Source organism: Periplaneta americana, chromosome 1, assembly GCF_040183065.1.
Source record: "Periplaneta americana isolate PAMFEO1 chromosome 1, P.americana_PAMFEO1_priV1, whole genome shotgun sequence".
Lineage (NCBI taxonomy): Eukaryota > Metazoa > Arthropoda > Insecta > Blattodea > Blattidae > Periplaneta > Periplaneta americana.
In genome coordinates, this window is record NC_091117.1 from 21,946,439 (window position 1) to 21,967,516 (window position 21,078).

Here is a 21,078-nt window from a genome sequence, read left to right on the forward strand (position 1 = left end):
TATTAAAACTACACCTTTTTCAGTTGTATTTGAGAAAATATCAATTGCATTTCAGATTTGTCATTTGTATTTCAGATTAGTTAATTCAATTTCAGACGGCCTTCACATGCTTTGTCAGCGAACAACAGATGACAGCGTCTTGCCATCCTAACGACAAACACCAGCCATCTCCTCCCCGCCCAGTTCCGTGATCACTTGATCAAATCTCAGTCCCCCTCGCGTATGTGGTACCTAAGAAATTACGTCCAATTTCGGCTTCCCCTTCAAAATTTTCTAGAGCTCCTTCAGTGGAGCAGCGTAACTCGGAGTGAGACTAGTGGCCAACAGGCTTGGAGCTCACATATTTAGTTTTGTACAGCCCCCAACCCCTTGCAAGGACGCGTTTTGCGTACCTTTTAAATTTGTCCTCCCAATTCTCTTTCGATTTTTCGATTTTTCAAGATAGGGTAGTATCAACTGTATTTCAGATTTGTCAATTTAATTTCAGATAGTATCACTTGTATTTCAGATTAGTCAATTCAATTTCAGATAGTATCAATTGTATTTCAGAAAATACCAATTGTATTTGAGGTTTGTCAATTGTATTTCAGAAAATATCATTTGTATTTCAGAAGTTACTGTTGGTACCTTATTCTCCAATGTTAAATCCAATCGAGATCATTTGGTGTAAAGTAAAGACATACATAAAAAAAAACCATCTTGGAATTCCTGACGTCATACCTCCTGGTGTTGTAGGCTAATTTACGTACTGTACAGTAGAGAGTAAAATTGGTGAAGCAACACACATAATATTGTTGGTGGTGATTGTGCTCATGCAGTACAACACAGTACAATTCATCAAGCTGCAGCTTTAACTATGGGGAATATGCCTGTCGGACGCTAAAATGCAATAAAGTTCAGGACTTTTAAAATCCATTTTCCATTTTTTCAAATATATGTTAAAATCTCAAGTAGGCCTACATTTGTTATTTTGTGAAATAAAAGTGACTATGTAATCTTAAATGCATTGCTTATTTTCTGGAATATATTTGATACCATCTGAAATATAATTGATATATCTGAAATTGAATTGACAAATCTGAAATACAATTGATAATTTCTAAAATTAAATTGATTATTTTGAAATACATTTGATAATTTCTGAAATACAATTGATATTTTCTGAAATACAACTGAAAAAGATGTAGTTATTGAAAAGGTATTTAAGTGCAGAATCCAAATTAATATCTTAAAAAGTGATTTCTAAATCAAAATGTAGAGAAACTTCTTCCAAGGTTCCGTTAATGGGTCAGCCTACTAGGACATGCTTAGTGAATGATTGGTAGCACAATAATTTCAACAAGGTAGTATGGAAGACACTGTGGTCCTGCAACAGGACGGAGCGCCAGCAAAATTCGCATTGCAAATCCGGCGATACCTGAATACGACCTTTCCCTACCGGTGGATTGGAAGAGGATCTGCAGATGATCAAGCTCCTTTTGCCTGGCCTCCATGAAGTCCCGACCTCACAACACCTGATAATGCTCTCTGGGGGTTCATCAAGGACAAAGTGCGAAATCGCCGCTATAACATAACGGCACAATTACGAGCAGCTATATAAGATGCCTTCAGCCAAGTGACCTTTGATTATCTCCGCAAAACATCTGCCAGGACATGGCGCAGAATTCAGCTGTGCTATGAAAATTAAGGTCTTCATACTGATGTCTTGGATCGTTAAACTATCAGGTACATGTCCATATCAGTCAATCAACCATACCCATTGTAGTGTCGTAATAAATGGGAGGTACGCCCACTTTGTGACCTCACTATAATGTTCAAATGATTATTGTGCATTTCCAGAGAATTGAAATAAATTAGAGGGTATTTCCCTTACATGAGTACCTCACCTTCAGTACGAGTGTCTCCTGCTCTTGGGGTTGTGGATCACGACGCTGCTGTAGCTGTTTCCCTTGTGGCCCTTCACTTCGTAGCTGCTGACAGGTGAAGGCTTGTTCCGGTAGCTGTCCACCGGCTCCTCCACGTCATAGCTGTCCCACTCGGGGGCGTCGTACTGTTCTTCGTACTCCTCCTTGACCTCGTACCGACTGCCCCTGCCGCCTCCATGCTGGTAGTGCCCCCTGCCGCCGCCGTACCCGCGGGTTCTCCCCGCCGCTGCGCTTCCTCCGTGCCAGTTCTCGGCGCCCTTGCCCCCGTACCCTGCCTCGCCTCCGTAGTTCTTGGCGGGGTAGCCCTGGTGCCAGTTCTCTTGCTTCTTGCCGCCCCCCAGACTCCTGCTGCCCGGGACGTCGTCGCCCTCGTACCAGGTGTTCCGCACGGCCTTGCTCTCGTGCCACTCGTGGTCGCCGCCCCCCAAGTCGTGGTCCTCGCCGGCCCAGTGGTTCGTGTGCTTGCCGTGGTGGGATCCCTTGCCCATGCGCCAGCCCCCGCTGTAGCCCTGGTGCCTCTTGGGTTTCATCACCACTTTGTTGGTGTGGTGGTGGTGGATGTGTTTTACGGCAGAGGGCACGTGGATCACCACTTTCTTTCTACGTCCAAACAAAAGAGAAAAACTTTAACCATTGCAATTACATGTTTTACAAAGTTTGTATGATTGCGGTTCCAAGAGTAAGCCTACCTGTCTTAAAAACCTTGGAGTTTACTCTGATACGCATTTGAACTGGAATAACCAAGTAACCCATATTACCAAAAAAGTGTTTTCCATACTACATTCCTTAAACAGCATTCGAAAATTCCTTCCGCTATCACTCAAGAAAATACTAATGGAAACACTAGTGACGACGAAGGTTAAAAGTGATCTCGCTGCGAAAAATCGAAAAAATCGAAAAATCGAAAGAGAATTGGGAGGACAAATTTAAAAGGTACGCAAAACGCGTCCTTGCAAGGGGTTGTGGGCTGTACAAAACTAAATATGTGAGCTCCAAGCCTGTTGGCCACTAGTCTCATTCCGGGTTACGCTGCTCCACTGAAGGAGCTCTAGAAAATTTTGAAGGGGAAGCCAAAATTGGACGTAACCTCTTAGGTACCACATACGCGAGGGGGACGGAGATTTGACCAAGTGATCGCGGGACGGGGCGAGGAGGAGATGGCTGGTGTTTGCCGTTAGGATGGCAAGACGCTGTCATCTGTTGTTCGATGACAAGGCATGTGAAGGCCGTCGGAAGAAGCGCCGTGAAATCTAAATCTGCAATTTGAGAGGTACCTGTCTTTTCAAATTGCGACTAATTGAGTGACCTCGTACATTTAATAGACAATTATAGTTTCTGAACTAGGGCATACTTCGTTTACAATAAAAGGGGAATATATATGGGGCATATAAGTCCGTGGCCCATTTCTTATAGGGCTCATCCCGACATTTGTCTTACGCCTTAGGAAAACCACGGAATACCTTAGGCAGGATGAGGTGTCTCATATATAAGAGACTAGCCAATTTGGCTATTATGTAGGAGGTGATTGTTGTCATGAGCCTTGTTGGATCGTCTCAATTTAGAGACCAGCCATTTCGCTTTATGGTGACTCAATTACGAAGAGAGGGGAGAAATGGAATTATTAATTAATTAAAAGTAATTAGGGAGATTCATGGGGACACTAGTAATGCCCCACTTCGATTATTGTGATTTTTTACTGACTGACCTCAATATCAACCAGTCGCAAAGATTACAACGTGTTCATAATTCTTGTGTTCGCTACGTCTGCGATGTCCGTCGCGCTGAACACATTACCCCATCCTTCCAAACTCTAAACTGGCTACGGCTTAACGAACGTAGAAATTTTCATTCTCTTGTTCTCCTTTTCCAAGTCCTTCACACCTCTACACCTACCTACCTTGCCTCCCGTTTCAGTTACCTGTCATCATAGAATCTCTTCACACGCACGCAAAATAGTCGCATACTAGCCATACCAACACATAAGACTTCATCGTATTCATCATCATACACAATCTCGCTCTCGCGCTTGTGGAATACCCTACCCAGTGACATCAGAGACTGTCGGAATTTAGTAGCGTTCAAAAGTAAACTTATTAAGCATTTTCTTACTGCGTAGAGTAGGTTTAATTTTTACTTAATCAATAAAAGAAATGCTTCTCTCTTCTTAAATTTTACAATAAACTGTCCAGCTTTTATTAATCAGTTAATCTTTTAGTACTTTGATTTTTATTGTATTTGTAAATTATTTAATATTAATTGTAATTATAATTGTAATTGTATTCTTAATATTGTAGTTGTAATCCCTTGGTAGAGGGGAAGAGAAGGCCTGATGGTTCCAAGAGTAAAGGCTCATTCACAAATGAAAATTAAACATAACGTAAGCGTTAACTTAGGAATATAAACGTTACGGTAAAATCAAGAAGTTATACCATCATTCACGAAGGGAACATAAACATAACCGCAAACATACTTGGTAACCATGGAAACATAACAACGACGCCATTTCCTCATATCCTGTCGTATACTTCAGCGCTCCACGATTGTGTTCTGTTTGCAAATCACGTAAGCATAAGCATGAAAGTTTGGAGTTTGCAAACTTTCATGTTAACGTCTTACGGTAATGTTTATGTCAATGCTTATGTGAAGCATTGTATATGATCCCATTTGGTAGCCTGGGCGTAAACTTCTGTGTTTATGTTACGGTTATGTTTAATTTTCATTGTGAATGGGCCTTAAGCCTACAATAAGTTAACTTACTTACAAATGGCTTTTTAGAGAACTCGAAGGTTCATTGCCGCCATCACGTAAGTCCTTCATCGGTCCCTATTCTGAGCAAGATTAATCCAGTCTCTACCATCATATCCCACCTCCCTCAAATCCATTTTAATATTATCCTCCCATCTACGTCTCGGCCTCCCCAAAGATCTTATTCCCTCCGGCCTCCCAACTAACACTCTATATGCATTTCTGGATTCACACATACGTGCTGTCATGCCCTGTCCATCTCAAACGTCTGGATTTAATGTTCCACACAACCTGGCAGAACTGTAGACCTCTCTTAGTCAGAGTAGAAGATCTTATGTTAACAAATTCGACAAGGAAAGTACAAGACAAAAACAGTTAATGTTATTAGACCTGTGAAGACGTTAAGTAGCCTACTCGAGTGTGTTCTGTATCATCTTCCTTTGTGTTTTCTGTGTTTTACAGCCTTTATTGGTGGACAAGTGAAATATCATTCAATGGTGCAAGGATTCAAATTTATGACATTGCGGAATGTCGCCACCACTGTGAAAAACTTAAAACAGGTTAATATGAAACTATAATTCGCTTCCAGATAAAAGTCGATTCAGGGTATCTTGTGTACTCTTTTTGAACATTTTCTCGTTTCTTTCTCTATATTTTTTTTTGTCCAAACCTCATTTAATAGTAATGTGATATAACAATTTTAACTACAGTCATATAATCTTATTTGTTTGACACTCCAAAAATGTAATTGGTACTGTACAATAAAAAAAGAATGAAAATTACTACCTTAAAATTTTCCTAATAATAATAATAATAATAATAATAATAATAATAATAATAATAATAATGGAATCAGATAAAAATATTATAAAATATAATAAATGCTATATTAACTACATATTCGTAGTAAGATTTCTTTAAAATATTGTACCAAAATGGAGATAATTTTTCCTTCATTTCATATCATAACACCTAACCTTGATATTTTCCCTTCATATCTTTATATAACACCCAACCCTTATTAATTGTTTATTCTAACATTACGCCGTTTTGAAAATATAGTCACAAGCAAACATAGTTATGGGGACAGATAAAGTTATTTTTCTTCCACAGTGAACCTCCGGGTTCCTTAAAAACCTGAAGTATTATTATTATTATTATTATTATTATTATTATTATTATTATTATTATTATTATTATTATTATTATTATTACTACTACTAGCCGTATCCGTGCGCTCCGCTGCACCCGTTAGAAATAAATATAAAGTAATTACATAATTAAAATAGGACATTTGATCCAGGGAACATTCGTGTTTGATAGAAGGATAAATTGTTTATTATGTTACTTAATTTAAATTGCATTAAAAAATTAAAATGCGACCATTTTGATCCAGAGACCACTCATTTGGTCATAAAAATTATTTTAGGAAATACAGGAAACGAATGTACAGAATAGGCTATCAAGTTTTCTGTGCATAAGAAGCTATTTTAATCTTACCTGTCCTCGATTCACTTAGAAGTTACTGTAATAACATTATAGCATTATGTCCATCTAGAGAAACTACACTTTGCAATGGTGAATTAATAATTAATTATACAAATCGGTTAATTTAGCTTCCGATATTACTTCATACAAACACAGAAACATTATCTGTAGGCTATCTTTCATAGCTTTCGATTGTTGCTGTCCAAGGCCCCTTATAGACGAAGTCATTTGTTTTTTAATTCATTACACGGCCTTAGATGACAGTTATTTTAATTTTAAAAGTCATTTATCTCATTAAATATCAGTCCTATCAAAATTGTTCAAGGAATAAAACTTATCGAAAATTATTTTTAAAGAAACTTTTGTTATGTAACATTTTTCACAAAAATCAATAATAAGGGAGAGATTTCGATTGATTTAATTCAGGCCACCTTATAACCCCCCTTTTAAATAATGTGTTTTGAATGCCATATAGGCTAATATCTAAGTTACAACGAACTTAATTTATATTCCAATTTTCATCGAAATCCGTTCAGCCATTATCGCGTGAAAAGGTAACAAACATACAGACAGACAGACAAAAAAGAATTTAAAAAAAAGCGATTTTCGATTTCAGGGTGATTAATTATATATGTTAGGACCAATTATTTTTGGAAAATCGAAAATTACCAGAAAAATTTCGGCTACTTATTTATTATTAGTATAGATTATTTATGGAGAATGTAGATAAGGGAAATATAAAACCGACAATTTTCCAGTGACAGTTGACTCTGATTATGTGAAATTGAATAGATTCTTTCACTTCATTTGTGAATTGGAACAAGACTGAAGTAGTCATAAAATTCTCTGTAAAACAATCATAGACAAGAGAAATGTTTGATGATGCACGAAACGCTAAAGAGACATTTATTTCAAATGTATATTCAACTGATCTGTATTAGTAGAACAGAAACAGGCTTTTAAAGTCTAAGAGTGTACTTTCAGTATTATTTCAATATGAAGGTCTCATCTGCATGACAATTCGTGAAGCTTCGTCCCACATTTCAAATAGAATTGAAGTCATGAAATAGCGAATTATATACCTAGGTAGTGTGATTTCCATACCAGATGAGTAATTAGCGCTGTGAAGTCCGCCGGAACAGGTTGCAAGAAAGCTCTGCCATGACCGCGCTCTGCTTCTCGCGAAAGTGAATGGAACGGTACCGGCTCTGGCTCTGGGAGAAAGGCGCGCAGTCACACTGAGCGTTGTCGCGCTCGCGCCAGAATGGATACGCGAAACAAATGACTGCCACGATGCGGCGGGCGGCTTGTCTCAGATCTCACACACACGCCGACACAATCGCAAGATGCGATGTGTTGAAGCTACTTTCATCACAAACACGCACCAGATCTCCAAGAAAAGTATGTTTTAACTGTGAAATGTAATTCTTAATTACAGAATCAAGTTTACGGTAACTGAAAGAAAGTTGTTTCACTATAATAGTTAACACTTCTTTGCTTTATTAACCCTCGACACTTGCCTGGGGTCTTTTCTGAACCCACACCATTTATTTATTGTTAACATCTACATCAATATACTCCGAAACCTTCCAGTAACCTTACTTACTTACAAATGGCATTTAAGGAACCCGCAGGTTCATTGCCGCCCTCACATAAACCCGCCATCGGTCCCTATCGTGAGCAAGATTAACCCACTCTTTATCATCATATCCCACCTCCCTCAAATCCATTTTAATACTATCCTCCCATCTACGTCTCGGTCTCCCCAAAAGTCTTTTTCCCTCCGGTCTCCCAACTAACACTCCATATGCATTTCTGGATTCGCCCATACGTGCTACATGCCCTGTCCATCTCAAACGTCTGGATTTAATATTCCTAATTATGTCAGGTGAAGAATACAATGCGTGCAGTTCTGTGTTGTGTAACTTTCTCCATTCTCCTGTAACTTCATCCCTCTTAGCCCCAAAATATTTTTTCTAAGAACCTTATTCTCAAACACCCTTAATCTCTGTTCCTCTCTCAAAGTGAGAGTCCAAATTTCACAACCATGCAGAGCAACCGGTAATATAACTTTTTATAAATTCTAACTTTCAGATTTTTTGACAGCAGACTGGATGACAAAAGCCTCTCAACCGAGTAATGACAGGCATTTCTCATATTTATTCTATGTTTAATTTCCTCCCGATTGTCATTTATATTTGTTACTGTTGCTCCAAGATATCTGAATTTTCCCATCTCTTCGAAGGATAAATCTCAAATTTTTATGTTTCCATTTCGTATAATATCCTGGTCACGAGACATAATCATATACTTTGTCTTTTCGGGATTTACTTCCGAACCTATCGCTTTACTTCCTCCAAGTAAAATTTCCGTTTTTTCCCTAATAATTTGTGTATTTTTTCCTAACATATTCACGTCATCCGCATAGACAAGAAGCTGATGTAACCCGTTCAATTCCAGTAACCTACATATGTTGATTGTTTTAATTTCCTTTAGAATTAAAATTATTATTGCATAATTACACATTGATCCTTCGATTAGGGTTCTGGCTGATATGTACATCTATTATCAGGCAGTACAACTCACTTTGACGATATTTGTCAGAGGAAGAACAATATTGTTTGTATGCATCTAAAGTCTGATTAGTGTAATATGTAGCTAGTCAGCGATATATGCAATGGAGGGGGAAAGGAACTGGCTACCCTACCCCATTATCTCCTGGCCTAGTTGCCTCATAAGTAGTGTCTTCTTTGTATCACTTACGATGTTCAGACCTGTCTTCGAACTGTTGACTAAACAACAACAATTATATATTGATTATAATTATTATTTGCTTCGTGTTTATTCCTTAGGTCCGTGGATAGTCCCAACTATGGAACACGTCTTTATTTTCTAGTTAAAATTATTTTACAGTGATTGTATTTTGTTGTAAACAAAAGAAGTGAACATGTACTTTGAAGAGTGAGCAAAAGAAACAAATACAGTCTTAACTCTCATGTAGGCTAAGATATGGATAAAATGTTGTAGGTTCAAGAGTAATTTTATTATTTGTATTTGTAAAATTAGCTTCTTGTTCTTTCTACTGCAGCAGGTGATGAGACTAAATTAATTAATTGCCTAAACATAATAATTAACACTTTATGCAATATCAATTTCCTTTGCGTGTTTTATATCTAGGGGAATGAATATGCTCTAATAATTGAAAAAGTAAAACACAGATACTTAGTAAATAGCCTAGTCTGTCATTAAACTAATTAAATTAATTAGGTGTTTAAACACGGTGAATAAATCTAGGTGCAATAAAACTTTTAATTTGCTTGTACTGTATATAAAAATGCATTAAGCTCTAAAATATCCTAATTATTAAGAACAAATATTCTTGGAGTCAAAAAGACCCCAGATGAGTAGCATGAAATTCTAGGGCAGCTAAGTTACGAGGGTTATGCAAGGTTTTGTGGATTGAATAAACAAAACTTTCGAACAGTAATGTCTTGTAATCTAATACTAATATTTATACTATTGTGTTTATTTTTATTTTTACTGTGTACATTTTATATTGAATTATCAGCTTCTGTTTTTATGAGATTCGTATTTGATTCTAAAAATATTAATATGTATTGTACTATATTTATTTTTATTTCATGAGGTAAATTTTATGTAACTACCTCTTTTGATCTCATTATGTAACGGTACGTAAATTGTATCAGTGTGTAATTAATTAATTCCGATCCAGTTGTATGTTCAACTATGTAAGCAAGTGTTAATCCTGGTTGAGTGTAAGAGAAGGCCTTACGGCCTTAACTCTGCCAGGTTAAATAAAGCCATTATTATTATTATTATTATTATTATTATTATTATTATTATTATTATTATTATATTCGACCTGCATTAATAGAAAATTAGGTGGAACTGAAATTATACTGATGTCATTTAACTTCCGTTGCCATGGAAATGCTTACATCCCATCCGATTAACTTCACAATATGAACGAATCCATTCCTATAAACAAGACAAGTCGACCTACTTTGAAGAGTTTATTATAATTAGACTTCGTGGAATTGCCACGAGAATCGTAAGGTTTACTATGCACGCGATATAGACTGTATGAGAAGGGGGCGTACAACGGATGGAGTATGCCTCTGATGTAAACACTGAGCAGTATACTGCGGTTACAATAAAACCTGTATCCTGCATTCAAGAAATATAATGAATGATCATTGAAGTAGGAAATGTCTAAACATGTAAATACACAATTATTTTGTAGTGAGATATATTAACTCTTAAAATTTAATGTAATATACTCACATCATCCTTGAATATGTGCATTGCAGTGAAGAGTTACGTACATTTTGAGCGACTGCAAAGTGAACCTCCGATTGTCACTGAAACAGTTTTTATATTGGAAAAATGTACGTTCAACATCACACGATGTAGCAGGTGCATATTTGAAGAACCGAAAGTCACTACTTTTTAGTACACCAACTTCAGACGTCTTGTCGTGACCTGATAGTACACCATTTATAATACGAAGTTGTGAATAGGAGAATTTTTAGCAATAATGTTTCTCAACTTACATTTCACTTTTTCTGAAATTGGTGTATTGTTATTTTGGATAACGGTTTGTGATACTTTATACACTATATTAAGGACTTCTGAGAGTTGTAGTTTAGACGATTCTAACAGGGTGATGCTTTTGAACACGATTTTAAAATTAGAATCAATGAACAGAATATCTTCCAATAGCTGTTCAGAAGGCAATGATTTTACAGCTGCAACACCGGAACTGTCTGTGCTATCCAATGCATCAATTACCTCCATTATTTTGCCTTAATATTCTGCATAATAGTTAACAGCATCCAATCACGTTCCCCAACGGGTCAAGACTGGCTACGGGGGTAAGGGTATTCCAGGGGCAATTGTTTGGAACAGCAACACTCTCATTTTAGTATGTTTGATTGAATTCTTGTTTGCACTGAACAAATGTTAAGCTTTGACTATTCCAACCACAGTAATGCAAAAACAAGTGCTTACATAGTATACTTTAGCTGTAGCTGCTCTATCTATTTGGACCGGTCACAACTCTTAACATGAACTGCTTATACTACGAGACCGGGCGGTCGCTCGCCTCTTCTATACTACCGTACATCGGCAACCTGATAGCATGTTGCGTGTGGCAATTCAACGAAGTCTAATTATAATCATTGGGCGGGTTACAAAGCCTATCTTTCAAAAATGTTATTCAGTTGTGCTTTGACATGAATGAGAAACAGGCGCATAATACAAGTGTAGATAAATAACAGCATAACAATATGCAAGTCCACGGCTGTGAAGTAACTGTTAGCACGTCTGACCGTGAAAGTAGCGGGCTCTGGTTCAAACCCTGGTTTGTGCACGTTATCTGGTTGAGGTTTTTTCCGGGGTTTTCCCTCAATTCATTAAGAGGAAATGCTGGGTAACATTCGGTTTTTGACCCTGGACCCATCCCCGCTAGCATTGTTACTAAGGCCGTGACAAACTTGACGGGTATTATCGTTCGGTTTTAACTTCAGCTCGCGTTTGTAAGCAAAACAGAACTAGCTGTGCTGTTGAAATGAGTGGGTACGTTGTTCATAGAGTCATCCGTGTTTTACAGGTTGTACAGCCAGTATAAGGGAAATTACATACAATACCCTTTTGGATGCTATTAAAAAGATACACTTGTATAAAAAAGATTCCCACTGTCAATGCACCGTTGTGGAAACGTCTCATTGAGGTACTCACGAACGGAACTGGCATAATGGATCACCTTTCTTACCATCTCCTCTCGACTGGCCACCTTGCAACCTTGACCTCACAATCTGTGAAAGTGCGCTATGACGTTCATCAAGAGCACTGTTGCACAGGAACGGTATGACACCACAGATGAATTGAAAGACGCCGTGCGTCGCGCAGATTACACCAGCAATGCTGCGGCGAATGTCACACTGAACCTGGCGACGCATTATTTTGTGAGGAGAATGATGGGGGACATACTGACCCTTTGAACACTTAGGACACACAGTTAGTGTGAAGTGGATGTTTGTCTGTATTACCACCGGAATTACGTAAATAGTGTGTATATTTGAGGTACCGGTATTTATAGGAGGTAACGGGACTTTTTGCCCACCCGGTACAATATACCATTTTAATATTTACCGGTACGTATTTTGTTATCCTGTTAGTTATAATTTTCATTTTCATTTTACAGTTTTGTGTTTATTTCTTTTCTACGTACGTGAAAATATTAAATTTCTATTATTAACTTTTATTGTAAACCGATAATAAATATTATTGCTCTAGCATGTACAGGGATATGTTTTTATTTTAACTAACATTTCTAATATTAACCTTTCTATACCTTTGGATTAACGGTTGAGAAGCGGAAACACAGTTTGCTATCATCTTCCGCGACTGGAGTTCGATGATACTGGCGTAAAATACAAACAAATCACTTTACTAGGTATAGAAGGGAAGAAAAGTTGTTCATCCATTTACGTAAACTAGGAAATAATCACGATTTTCAATTTGATAATTTTCATTAGGTTTTTGTTTAATCAAATTACAGTACAGTAGCCATTAACAATAAGTGTTTTACTCACGAATTGAGCTATCCATTCGGACGTATTCATTATGCAATGTATATTGTAGTGTCTACAAACAGCACATTAGCGTACAATATAAAGAATGAAATTAAATTGAAAAATAATCATAATATGGATATTTAAACACATTTTTTAAAATGGTAGCCGTTTATTTCGATACAGGCTTCAGTTCTTTTATGCATATTATCGCATTATAAACTATTGTACCTAATTCCAATTACCAGTTACGTTCTTCGTACTAATAACTCTATAAAAGAGTATCTTACGTACTGTAAATTCAATCTTCACTTCTGCCCGATCCGAAAATATAAAATTACTCAGGCATGCTATCTACTATCCGTCCAAGTGAGTTTGTCGCAGGTTCGTAGAAAGGGGGGAAATCACGTGATATTTAATTACTTAACGAGGCCCTTTTATTTAAGTTATTTTAAACAATTGTATAATATTACGTAGACGTCCAATTCATAACAGAAATTGTTTTCAGAAAAGAACTAAGACAGCCCAGCCACTACACTTTACAGAGGGGCGAGCAGAAGAGGGCGGGGGAAACCGGAATGCGACGTAGGCAAACGGACGGCAGTACCTATGCGAAAATATGATTCAATATTGAAAGCTCTTTCGTCACTGAAAAACGCGAACATATTTCTGGAACGTACTATACTCACTTACTCAGTACTGTTTACTATGACTGTAAGACGACTTCGACGGCCTTGGTTCTGTGTGAAGAAAGGTGGGAAGTTTACTAGTAGAAGGGGTGGGAGCGAAGTACATTAAAAAACTCAGATACAATAAAAATTGAATTAAAAATAAAATGATATCCCTGTACTAACTTTAAAGGTAAGCCTATTTTTTTTAGAAAAAACGTACTTGCATTATATTGATCAGTTGGTTGAGTCGCAATGTGCTGTGTGGAGGTATACTGGCATCGACTCTTTACAGCAATGTCTGGTCAAATTACATATATTTGTTGCTTTTGCATTTCGGTTCTATTTCATTTTTCAAAATTTTTTATTTTATACATTATGATGTATTAAAATAATGGAAGGTTTGAACAAACACAGTGAAAACAAGTAGTAAGAAAACATTAAAAAGAATAAGCACAAGATCAAGGAAATGAAATGAGTTTGAAGTCGCAAGGAAGTACTCGAGAATGGAAAGCAGGCGATTACAAGTGATCGCATGAGTGATCATATAGAAGAAATTGGACAGAGTACATATGGGAACTTCGTGTAAGAACTGCGGGTACATCGGCTTTCATTAAGTGATTTCAAGTGTTCTTCTCTACAAGCAACGTGTCAGATCTTGCAGATCATTCCACCGACCTTGTTGCTAATGAAAAGTGGACCTACAGTGTATCTAGATCATGATGACTGTGTTTAATGGTGAAGAAATGGCGGAATGTTGTCAGAGTAAACGTAGATGAAAATGTAAAGTATTCAGTGAATTAATTATGCAAATTGTGTGACTTTTAATATTCTTAATTGTTTTACTTTCAATATTATTTATTACGCTATACTTACTTACTTACAAATGGCTTTTAAGGAACCCGCCCTCACATAAGCCCGCCATCGGTCCCTATCCTGTGCAAGATTAATCCAGTCTCTATCATCATATCCCACATCCCTCAAATCCATTTTAATATTATCCTCCCATCTACGTCTCGGCCTCCCTAAAGGTCTTTTTCCCTCCGGTCTCCCAACTAACACTCTATATGCATTTCTGGATTCGCCCATACGTGCTACATGCCCTGCCCATCTCAAACGTGTGGATTTAATGTTCCTAATTATGTCAGGTGAAGAATACAATGCGTGCAGTTCTGCGTTGTGTAACTTTCTCCATTCTCCTGTAACTTCATCCCGCTTAGCCCCAAATATTTTCCTAAGCACCTTATTCTCAAACACCCTTAACCTATGTTCCTCTCTCAGAGTAAGAGTCCAAGTTTCACAACCCTAAAGAACAACCGGTAATATAACTGTTTTATAAATTCTAACTTTCAGATTTTTGGACAGCAGACTGGATGATAAGAGCTTCTCAACCGAATAATAACACGCATTTTCCATATTTATTCTGCGTTTAATTTCCTCCCGAGTGTCATTTATATTTGTTACTGTTGCTCCAAGATATTTGAATTTTTCCACCTCTTCGAAGGATAAATCTCCAATTTTTATATTTCCATTTCGTACAATATTCTCGTCACGAGACATAATCATATACTTTGTCTTTTCGGGATTTACTTCCAAACCGATCGCTTTATTTGCTTCAAGTAAAATTTCTATGTTTTCCCTAATCGTTTGTGTATTTTCTCCTAACATATTCACGTCATCCGCATAGACAAGAAGCTGATGTAACCCGTTCAATTCCAAAGCCTGCCTGTTATCCTGAACTTTCCTAATGGCGTATTCTATTTATTACGCTATAACCTCTTTAACTCTAAATTTAACACCATGAAACTTATTTAACATTCACAGAGTCTATTGATTTCTTTGCTTTTAAGGGACACTGAAACTGAGTTTTGAAACTTCTAAATTGCTTTCAAATTTCGTAAATTTGTTGTACCTTCTTCTTCTTTCCCTAAGTTTAACCTCTCCCTTTTAGGTTCTAATTACACGACCCACGCCACCTGGGCCTTACAGGGCCACGACCTGTCGGGAGAGGAATTAATCTATGGATCACATACATACTTTTTTGACTACACAAGGACATGGAGGGCCTCCCCGGATGAGGGATCAACTCAACGCCAGGGCCACCTCCGATACAACACAAACATTTAAGACATTACACAGCATTCACTCACACATATGAAAGGATTAAGGGAAGGATCGCCGTCCATGGCCGGACTTTCAAGAGGTACAATCTCGGAATTTGCCTGGGAATATCTGAGGAAACCATGAAAAACCTCAGTTAGGATTGCCGGCCCCTGGGGTCGAACCCCGGATCTCCCGAATGCAAGGCCAGCCCTCTACCACGCCGCTAGCCCGCTCAAATTTGTTGTACCTATACATTTAAGTAATAGTACCAAATTTAATCAAGTTTCATGCATTAATTCCTTAGATATTAATTTTCACTTATTTTAATGACATTAAATAATACCTAAATTCAAAACACCCCTGACAGCTTCAGAATTGTTATTGCATATTAAAACATTCTGTGAAGGACTTAAATTTCATGGTTACGAAAACTACACATGAATTTTTAAATAATTCGAATATTGGTTAATGAGAGAATTTTTTTTATAGAAATCCTCATTTTCGCTTGATAATTTTATTTCATTTTTTGAAGTTAAAAATTCATATCATGAAAAGTTTACAGTGACGAGCTGATTCTATGCACAGGTTTGTGTATTGATGTATGCTGAGTATCCTTGCAATAGTAATATACGTTACAAAAGCGGTATGTTAACGTTTTCATGTTCGAGGAATTTCCGAGAACATGAAAACAAACATACCGCTCGTATATCGTACATTATTTTGTGCGAAGATCGTTTATCACATACCTGAAAGACGAATTTCTAATTAGTTGCAATGAAATCTCCATGTTGGTTTCTGTTTAATGACGGCAACTTCGGAAAACCAAAATATCTTTCTTCAACATTGTTGCTATAAAATGTTTTCTGTGTTTTCTATACTCCAGCAGGCCGTGATATACGTCTGTCTTCCCCCTCCCCCCCAGTTTATAAATGCCAACTTAAAACAAACGGTGAGGTTATGTAATGATTTATTTTTCATTTTAATATTTCAACAATATTATTTATATAACATATTGCAGTAATAACATCGGCATCTGGAATCTTGTTGATTTTTTCACGGCTTCCTTAATGTTGCTTGTATCAGGAATGCAATAAGTTTCGTGGAGTAGTAGACTTTACTTAATGTTTGCAAATATTTAAAAACAACTATTAACATTGCAATTTAGGTTAAATTTCAGTGGTAAGTTTCCAATTTATAATTATTACTATGTTAAACGTCTCTAAAAAATAATATGTTAAAAGCCTAAAGGAGTAAAATGAATGTCGCGCTTAAGCGGTAAGAAGAGGGAAATTGTTATGTATGTTACGTTGGGAATACTGAATGTGGTATTTCACACTTACCGCGTATTGGTTCTGTGCGGAAACCAAGCAAATACGCACGATCTCGCACAAAATTATTATTATTATTATTATTATTATTATTATTATTATTATTATTATTATTATTATTATTATTGTGTATGAAAATTTTCAAGGTATTACTTATATAAAAATATAACACACGGATACTTACTCATGTTCTGCTCCCTGAGCGTCCCCTATGACGATCAACATTGCAGCCCACAAGAAGGCTATCTGAAAAGACAAACATTTAAATCTGAGCTCGATTTGTATTGACTCTTCGTTGCTTTGGTAGTTGCGACGCATTTCCAGTGTCACTCTTACCAGATTTTATTACTGATGTCTGTCAAGCACTTTCATGTCTTTTTACATGACTGGTGTCTTTATTTCTTCGTCCCTAGCTCTCCACTGAAGCTATGTAGCGATGCGCAATAAAGATAACGATATAAATCTAAGAAGCACATTCGAATTTCCTCCTACAACCACTTTTGTTAACAGTATGTATTAGTCGTTGGTTCGAGTCCTCGTGGGGGAAGAAATTTTCTCATGAAATTCCGTCCAGTGTATGGGACCGGTGCCTAACCAGCATCGTGATGCACTTGGAGAGCTACGATAGGTAGCGAAATCCGGTTGCGAATGCCAGCTATAACGGCTGGGAGGATCATCGTGCTAACCACACGATACCTCCATTCTGGTTGGATGATCGTCCATCTCTGCTTCGGCATGTGGGCGTGAGGCCAGCAGCAGGCTGTTCGGTCTAGGCCAGGCCTGCAGAACTGTAGCTCTTGAGAGCGACTGCTTTCCTCCTCTCTTTTACCCCTCCCACCTTTTCTACCTGTGCGTCCACACCTGTGGAGTAACGGTCAGCGCGTCTGGCTGCGAAAGCAGGTGGCCCGGGTTCGAATCCCGGTCGGGGCAAGTTACCTGGTTGAGGTATTTTCCGGGGTTTTCCCTCAACCCAATACGAGCAAATGCTGGGTAACTTTCGGTGCCGGACCCCGGATTCATTTCACCGGCATTATCACCTTCATTTCATTCAGACGCTAAATAACCTAGATGTTGATACAGCGTCGTAATATAACCCAATAAAATAAAAAAATAGAAAATCTACGTGTGCGGTCACGGCGTTCTATACTGTTTTCGCTGTAAGAAAAATCCTAATGTAAACATAAGCACGTTGCTGTCAGACCCGTGATTGGCTTCCAGTCTAAACACTCACATGACGCAGGAAAATATAGTTCGTATTTGGAAACTATAATCTTGTATTATTTGAAAATAAAAATTTGAATTCTAGTTCTTAAATACGATGAAACATTTAACTTTACTCATATGTAAAACGCTATGTAAAAGAAAAGCTATTTTTATATATTTTGTTATGTACTATGAACGCGGATGAATACCAACAGTAATACCGAGGTAGTCTGTTCTTGTAACAAGCTGGCGTCACTTAAGCTCGTAGTTGTTGACATAAGAACGTGGTACTGAAGTATGGCTTCTGCATCCTCAACTGTCCATTGTGAAGACATAAGACTTAAAAATAATTTAATTACAGTAATTATAAAGTAAATGTTTCCTAAGCAAACGAATGCATAGTAGTGAGGTTAGGCCTACTTCACGAGTAACTGGAAATATTTAACATGAAACAGAATGTACAACAGTAGGCGGGAACATGTACTGAGAATCTATGGCGCCAAACAGCGGCCAGTGAAGCTTCACTTCAGTCACGTGCTATTGTTTACATTAGGATTTTTCTTACAGCGAAAAGATTATAGTTACGCTCGGCTGCATCAACATTCATTCTCGGGGCGGAAATCGATCATCCCCAATAGAAGTGGAGTGAGGCTGACGTCATAGTTCCCCTACTTTGCGAGTTCTGCAGGCCTGGTCCAGGCCCTCCACGGGCTGTAGCGCCACGGATGATTGTTATTACTATTATTATTATTATTATTATTATTATTATTATTATTACTAGTCTTAAAAAATAAATAACTCAATAAACAATTCAGGCACCACATAAAAACTTCAGCCGTCATGCTACATGGTGCCCGAAATTTGTCTACCCCTGATTTTACAATAAGTAAACGCACCTAGATACTTCAGATATAATTAAAGTGTGGAATTAACAAATAAAAAAACATAAATGTCGGCAAAAATAAAGCAAATAAGGACTGCGTGTTGTTGTTGTTGTGGGTTTTCTGTATACTTTGAATGTGTGTTTGTTGTCTACTTTTGTTATAGTGATGTCTAGAAAATTTATGGATTTGTTGTTTTCAGTTTCTAATGTGTTAGAGAGATGATAAAAATTGTGGGATATGCAGCCATTATTGGGCAAAAGTAGTATGACGTAGTAAAAGTATAATAGTCATATAACAGGCTATGGGTCTCTGAAATTAAACAAGGCTGTTTCTTATTCATAAAATACCTCAACTCACCCCAAATAAATAAATAAATAAATCTATATCTACACTAATAATAAATCTGTAGCCGAAATTTTTCTGATAATTTACGATTTTCCAAAAATAATTGGTCCTAACATATATAATTAACCACCTTGAAACCGCAAATCGCTTTTTTGATTTTTTTTTTTTTTGTATGTCTGTCTGTCTGTATGTTTGTTACCTTTTCACGCGATAATGGCCGAACAGATTTCGATGAAAATTGGAATATAAATTAAGTTCGTTGTAACTTAGATTTTAGGCTATATTACATTCAAAATACATTATTTAAAAGGGGGGTTATAAGGGGGCCTGAATTAAATAAATTGAAATATCTCGCTTATTATTGATTTTTGTGATAAATGTTACATAACAAAAGTTTCTTTAAAAATAATTTGCGATTAGTTTTATTCCTTGAAAAATTTTGATAGGACTGATATTTAATGAGATAAATGAGTTTTAAAATTAAAATAACTGCCATCTAAGGCCGTGTAATGAATTAAAAAACAAATGACTTCGTCTATAAGGGGCCTTGGACAGCAGCAATCGAAAGCTATGAAAGATAGCCTACAGATAATGTTTCTGTGTTTGTATGAAGTAATATCGGAAGCTAAATTAACTGATTTGTGTAATTAATTATTAATTCACATTGGAAAGTGTAGTTTCTCTAGATGTACATAATGCTATAATGTTATTACAGTAACTTCTGAGTGAATCGAGGACAGGTAAGATTAAAATAATTTCTTATGCATAGAAAACTTGATAGGCTATTCTGTACATTCGTTTTCTGTATTTCCTAAAATAATTTTTATGACCAAATGAGTGATCTCTGGATCAAAATGAGCGCATTTTAATTTTTTAATATAATTTATATTAAGTAACATAATAAACGGTTTATCCTTATATCAAACACGAATGTTCCCTGGATCAAATGTCCTATTTTAATTATGTAATTACTTTATATTTATTTCTAACGGGTGCAGCGGAGCGCACGGGTACGGCTAGTAAATAAAATGAATAAATAAATAAATAAATAAATTATTAAGTGGTCATATGAGTAACTGAATAAGTAAGTAAATGAATAAATAAGTGAATAAGTTAAATGAATTAATAGTTCAATTAATAATTAAATATTTTATGTACTTTTGAAAGAACTCATTATTGTACTGGACTCCTGCAGAAATAAAGTGTCTCCTTACAGTCCAGATTGATTTCTTCTACTACCGGTGCGCGCACATTCCAGACCACACAGTGAGAGATACGCACCGCTATGTAAGTCGTGATGGTCCTCATCTCGAGTCCTCGTGCTGTCTCCAGGCCGTATATCACGCACCAGTCCGTGTAGTCTGCTTTATATACTGCATTTAACCGAATTAACGGCATTCGGAGCGAAACAACGCTTGGCCGGGTGGGGGTAGGGTGGGAAAACAAAGTCTGCAGCTTCGTGTGTCGTGAGAGGCGGGTTTCTAATTGCTTGTGCGTAATGGACGTGTTTGTTCTCACACTCTGATGACGTCGCAGATAAGCGTCTCAATTAACATGATTCGTTCAGCCCAAGTGGCTCCGTATGGAACCGTCGATTTAGAACGGCTACAACCGTATGTTAAACAAGACTCGACAACGTACTTAGCCCACGGTCGGGTCCTTCGCACGTTCATCGTGTTAAATTCTCTTGTTCTAACGTTTCTCTCTTTTTCGTATCCTCTTTTGTGTTATCTTATTGTTCCTACGAGTTTATAATAAAATCAGTTTTTGATTTTTAATGTTGTTTTACAAAG

The 21,078-nt window shown here is 37.0% G+C and overlaps 1 protein-coding gene across 1 annotated transcript in view; it reads right to left on the reverse strand.

Moving 5' to 3' along the window:
* The window catches only part of LOC138708946 (uncharacterized), a 30,353-nt gene extending 9,655 nt beyond the window's left edge, over window positions 1-20,698 (reverse strand). The window contains exons 1-3 of the mRNA XM_069839335.1: window positions 20,567-20,698; window positions 17,038-17,099; window positions 1,887-2,525 (exon numbers count right to left, since the gene is read on the reverse strand). Of these exons, the coding sequence (XP_069695436.1) occupies window positions 1,889-2,525; window positions 17,038-17,099; window positions 20,567-20,683 (816 nt within the window). The 5' untranslated portion in view covers window positions 20,684-20,698 and the 3' untranslated portion in view covers window positions 1,887-1,888. The remainder of the gene's footprint in view (window positions 1-1,886; window positions 2,526-17,037; window positions 17,100-20,566) is intronic.
* Window positions 20,699-21,078: the final 380 nt, after the last annotated feature.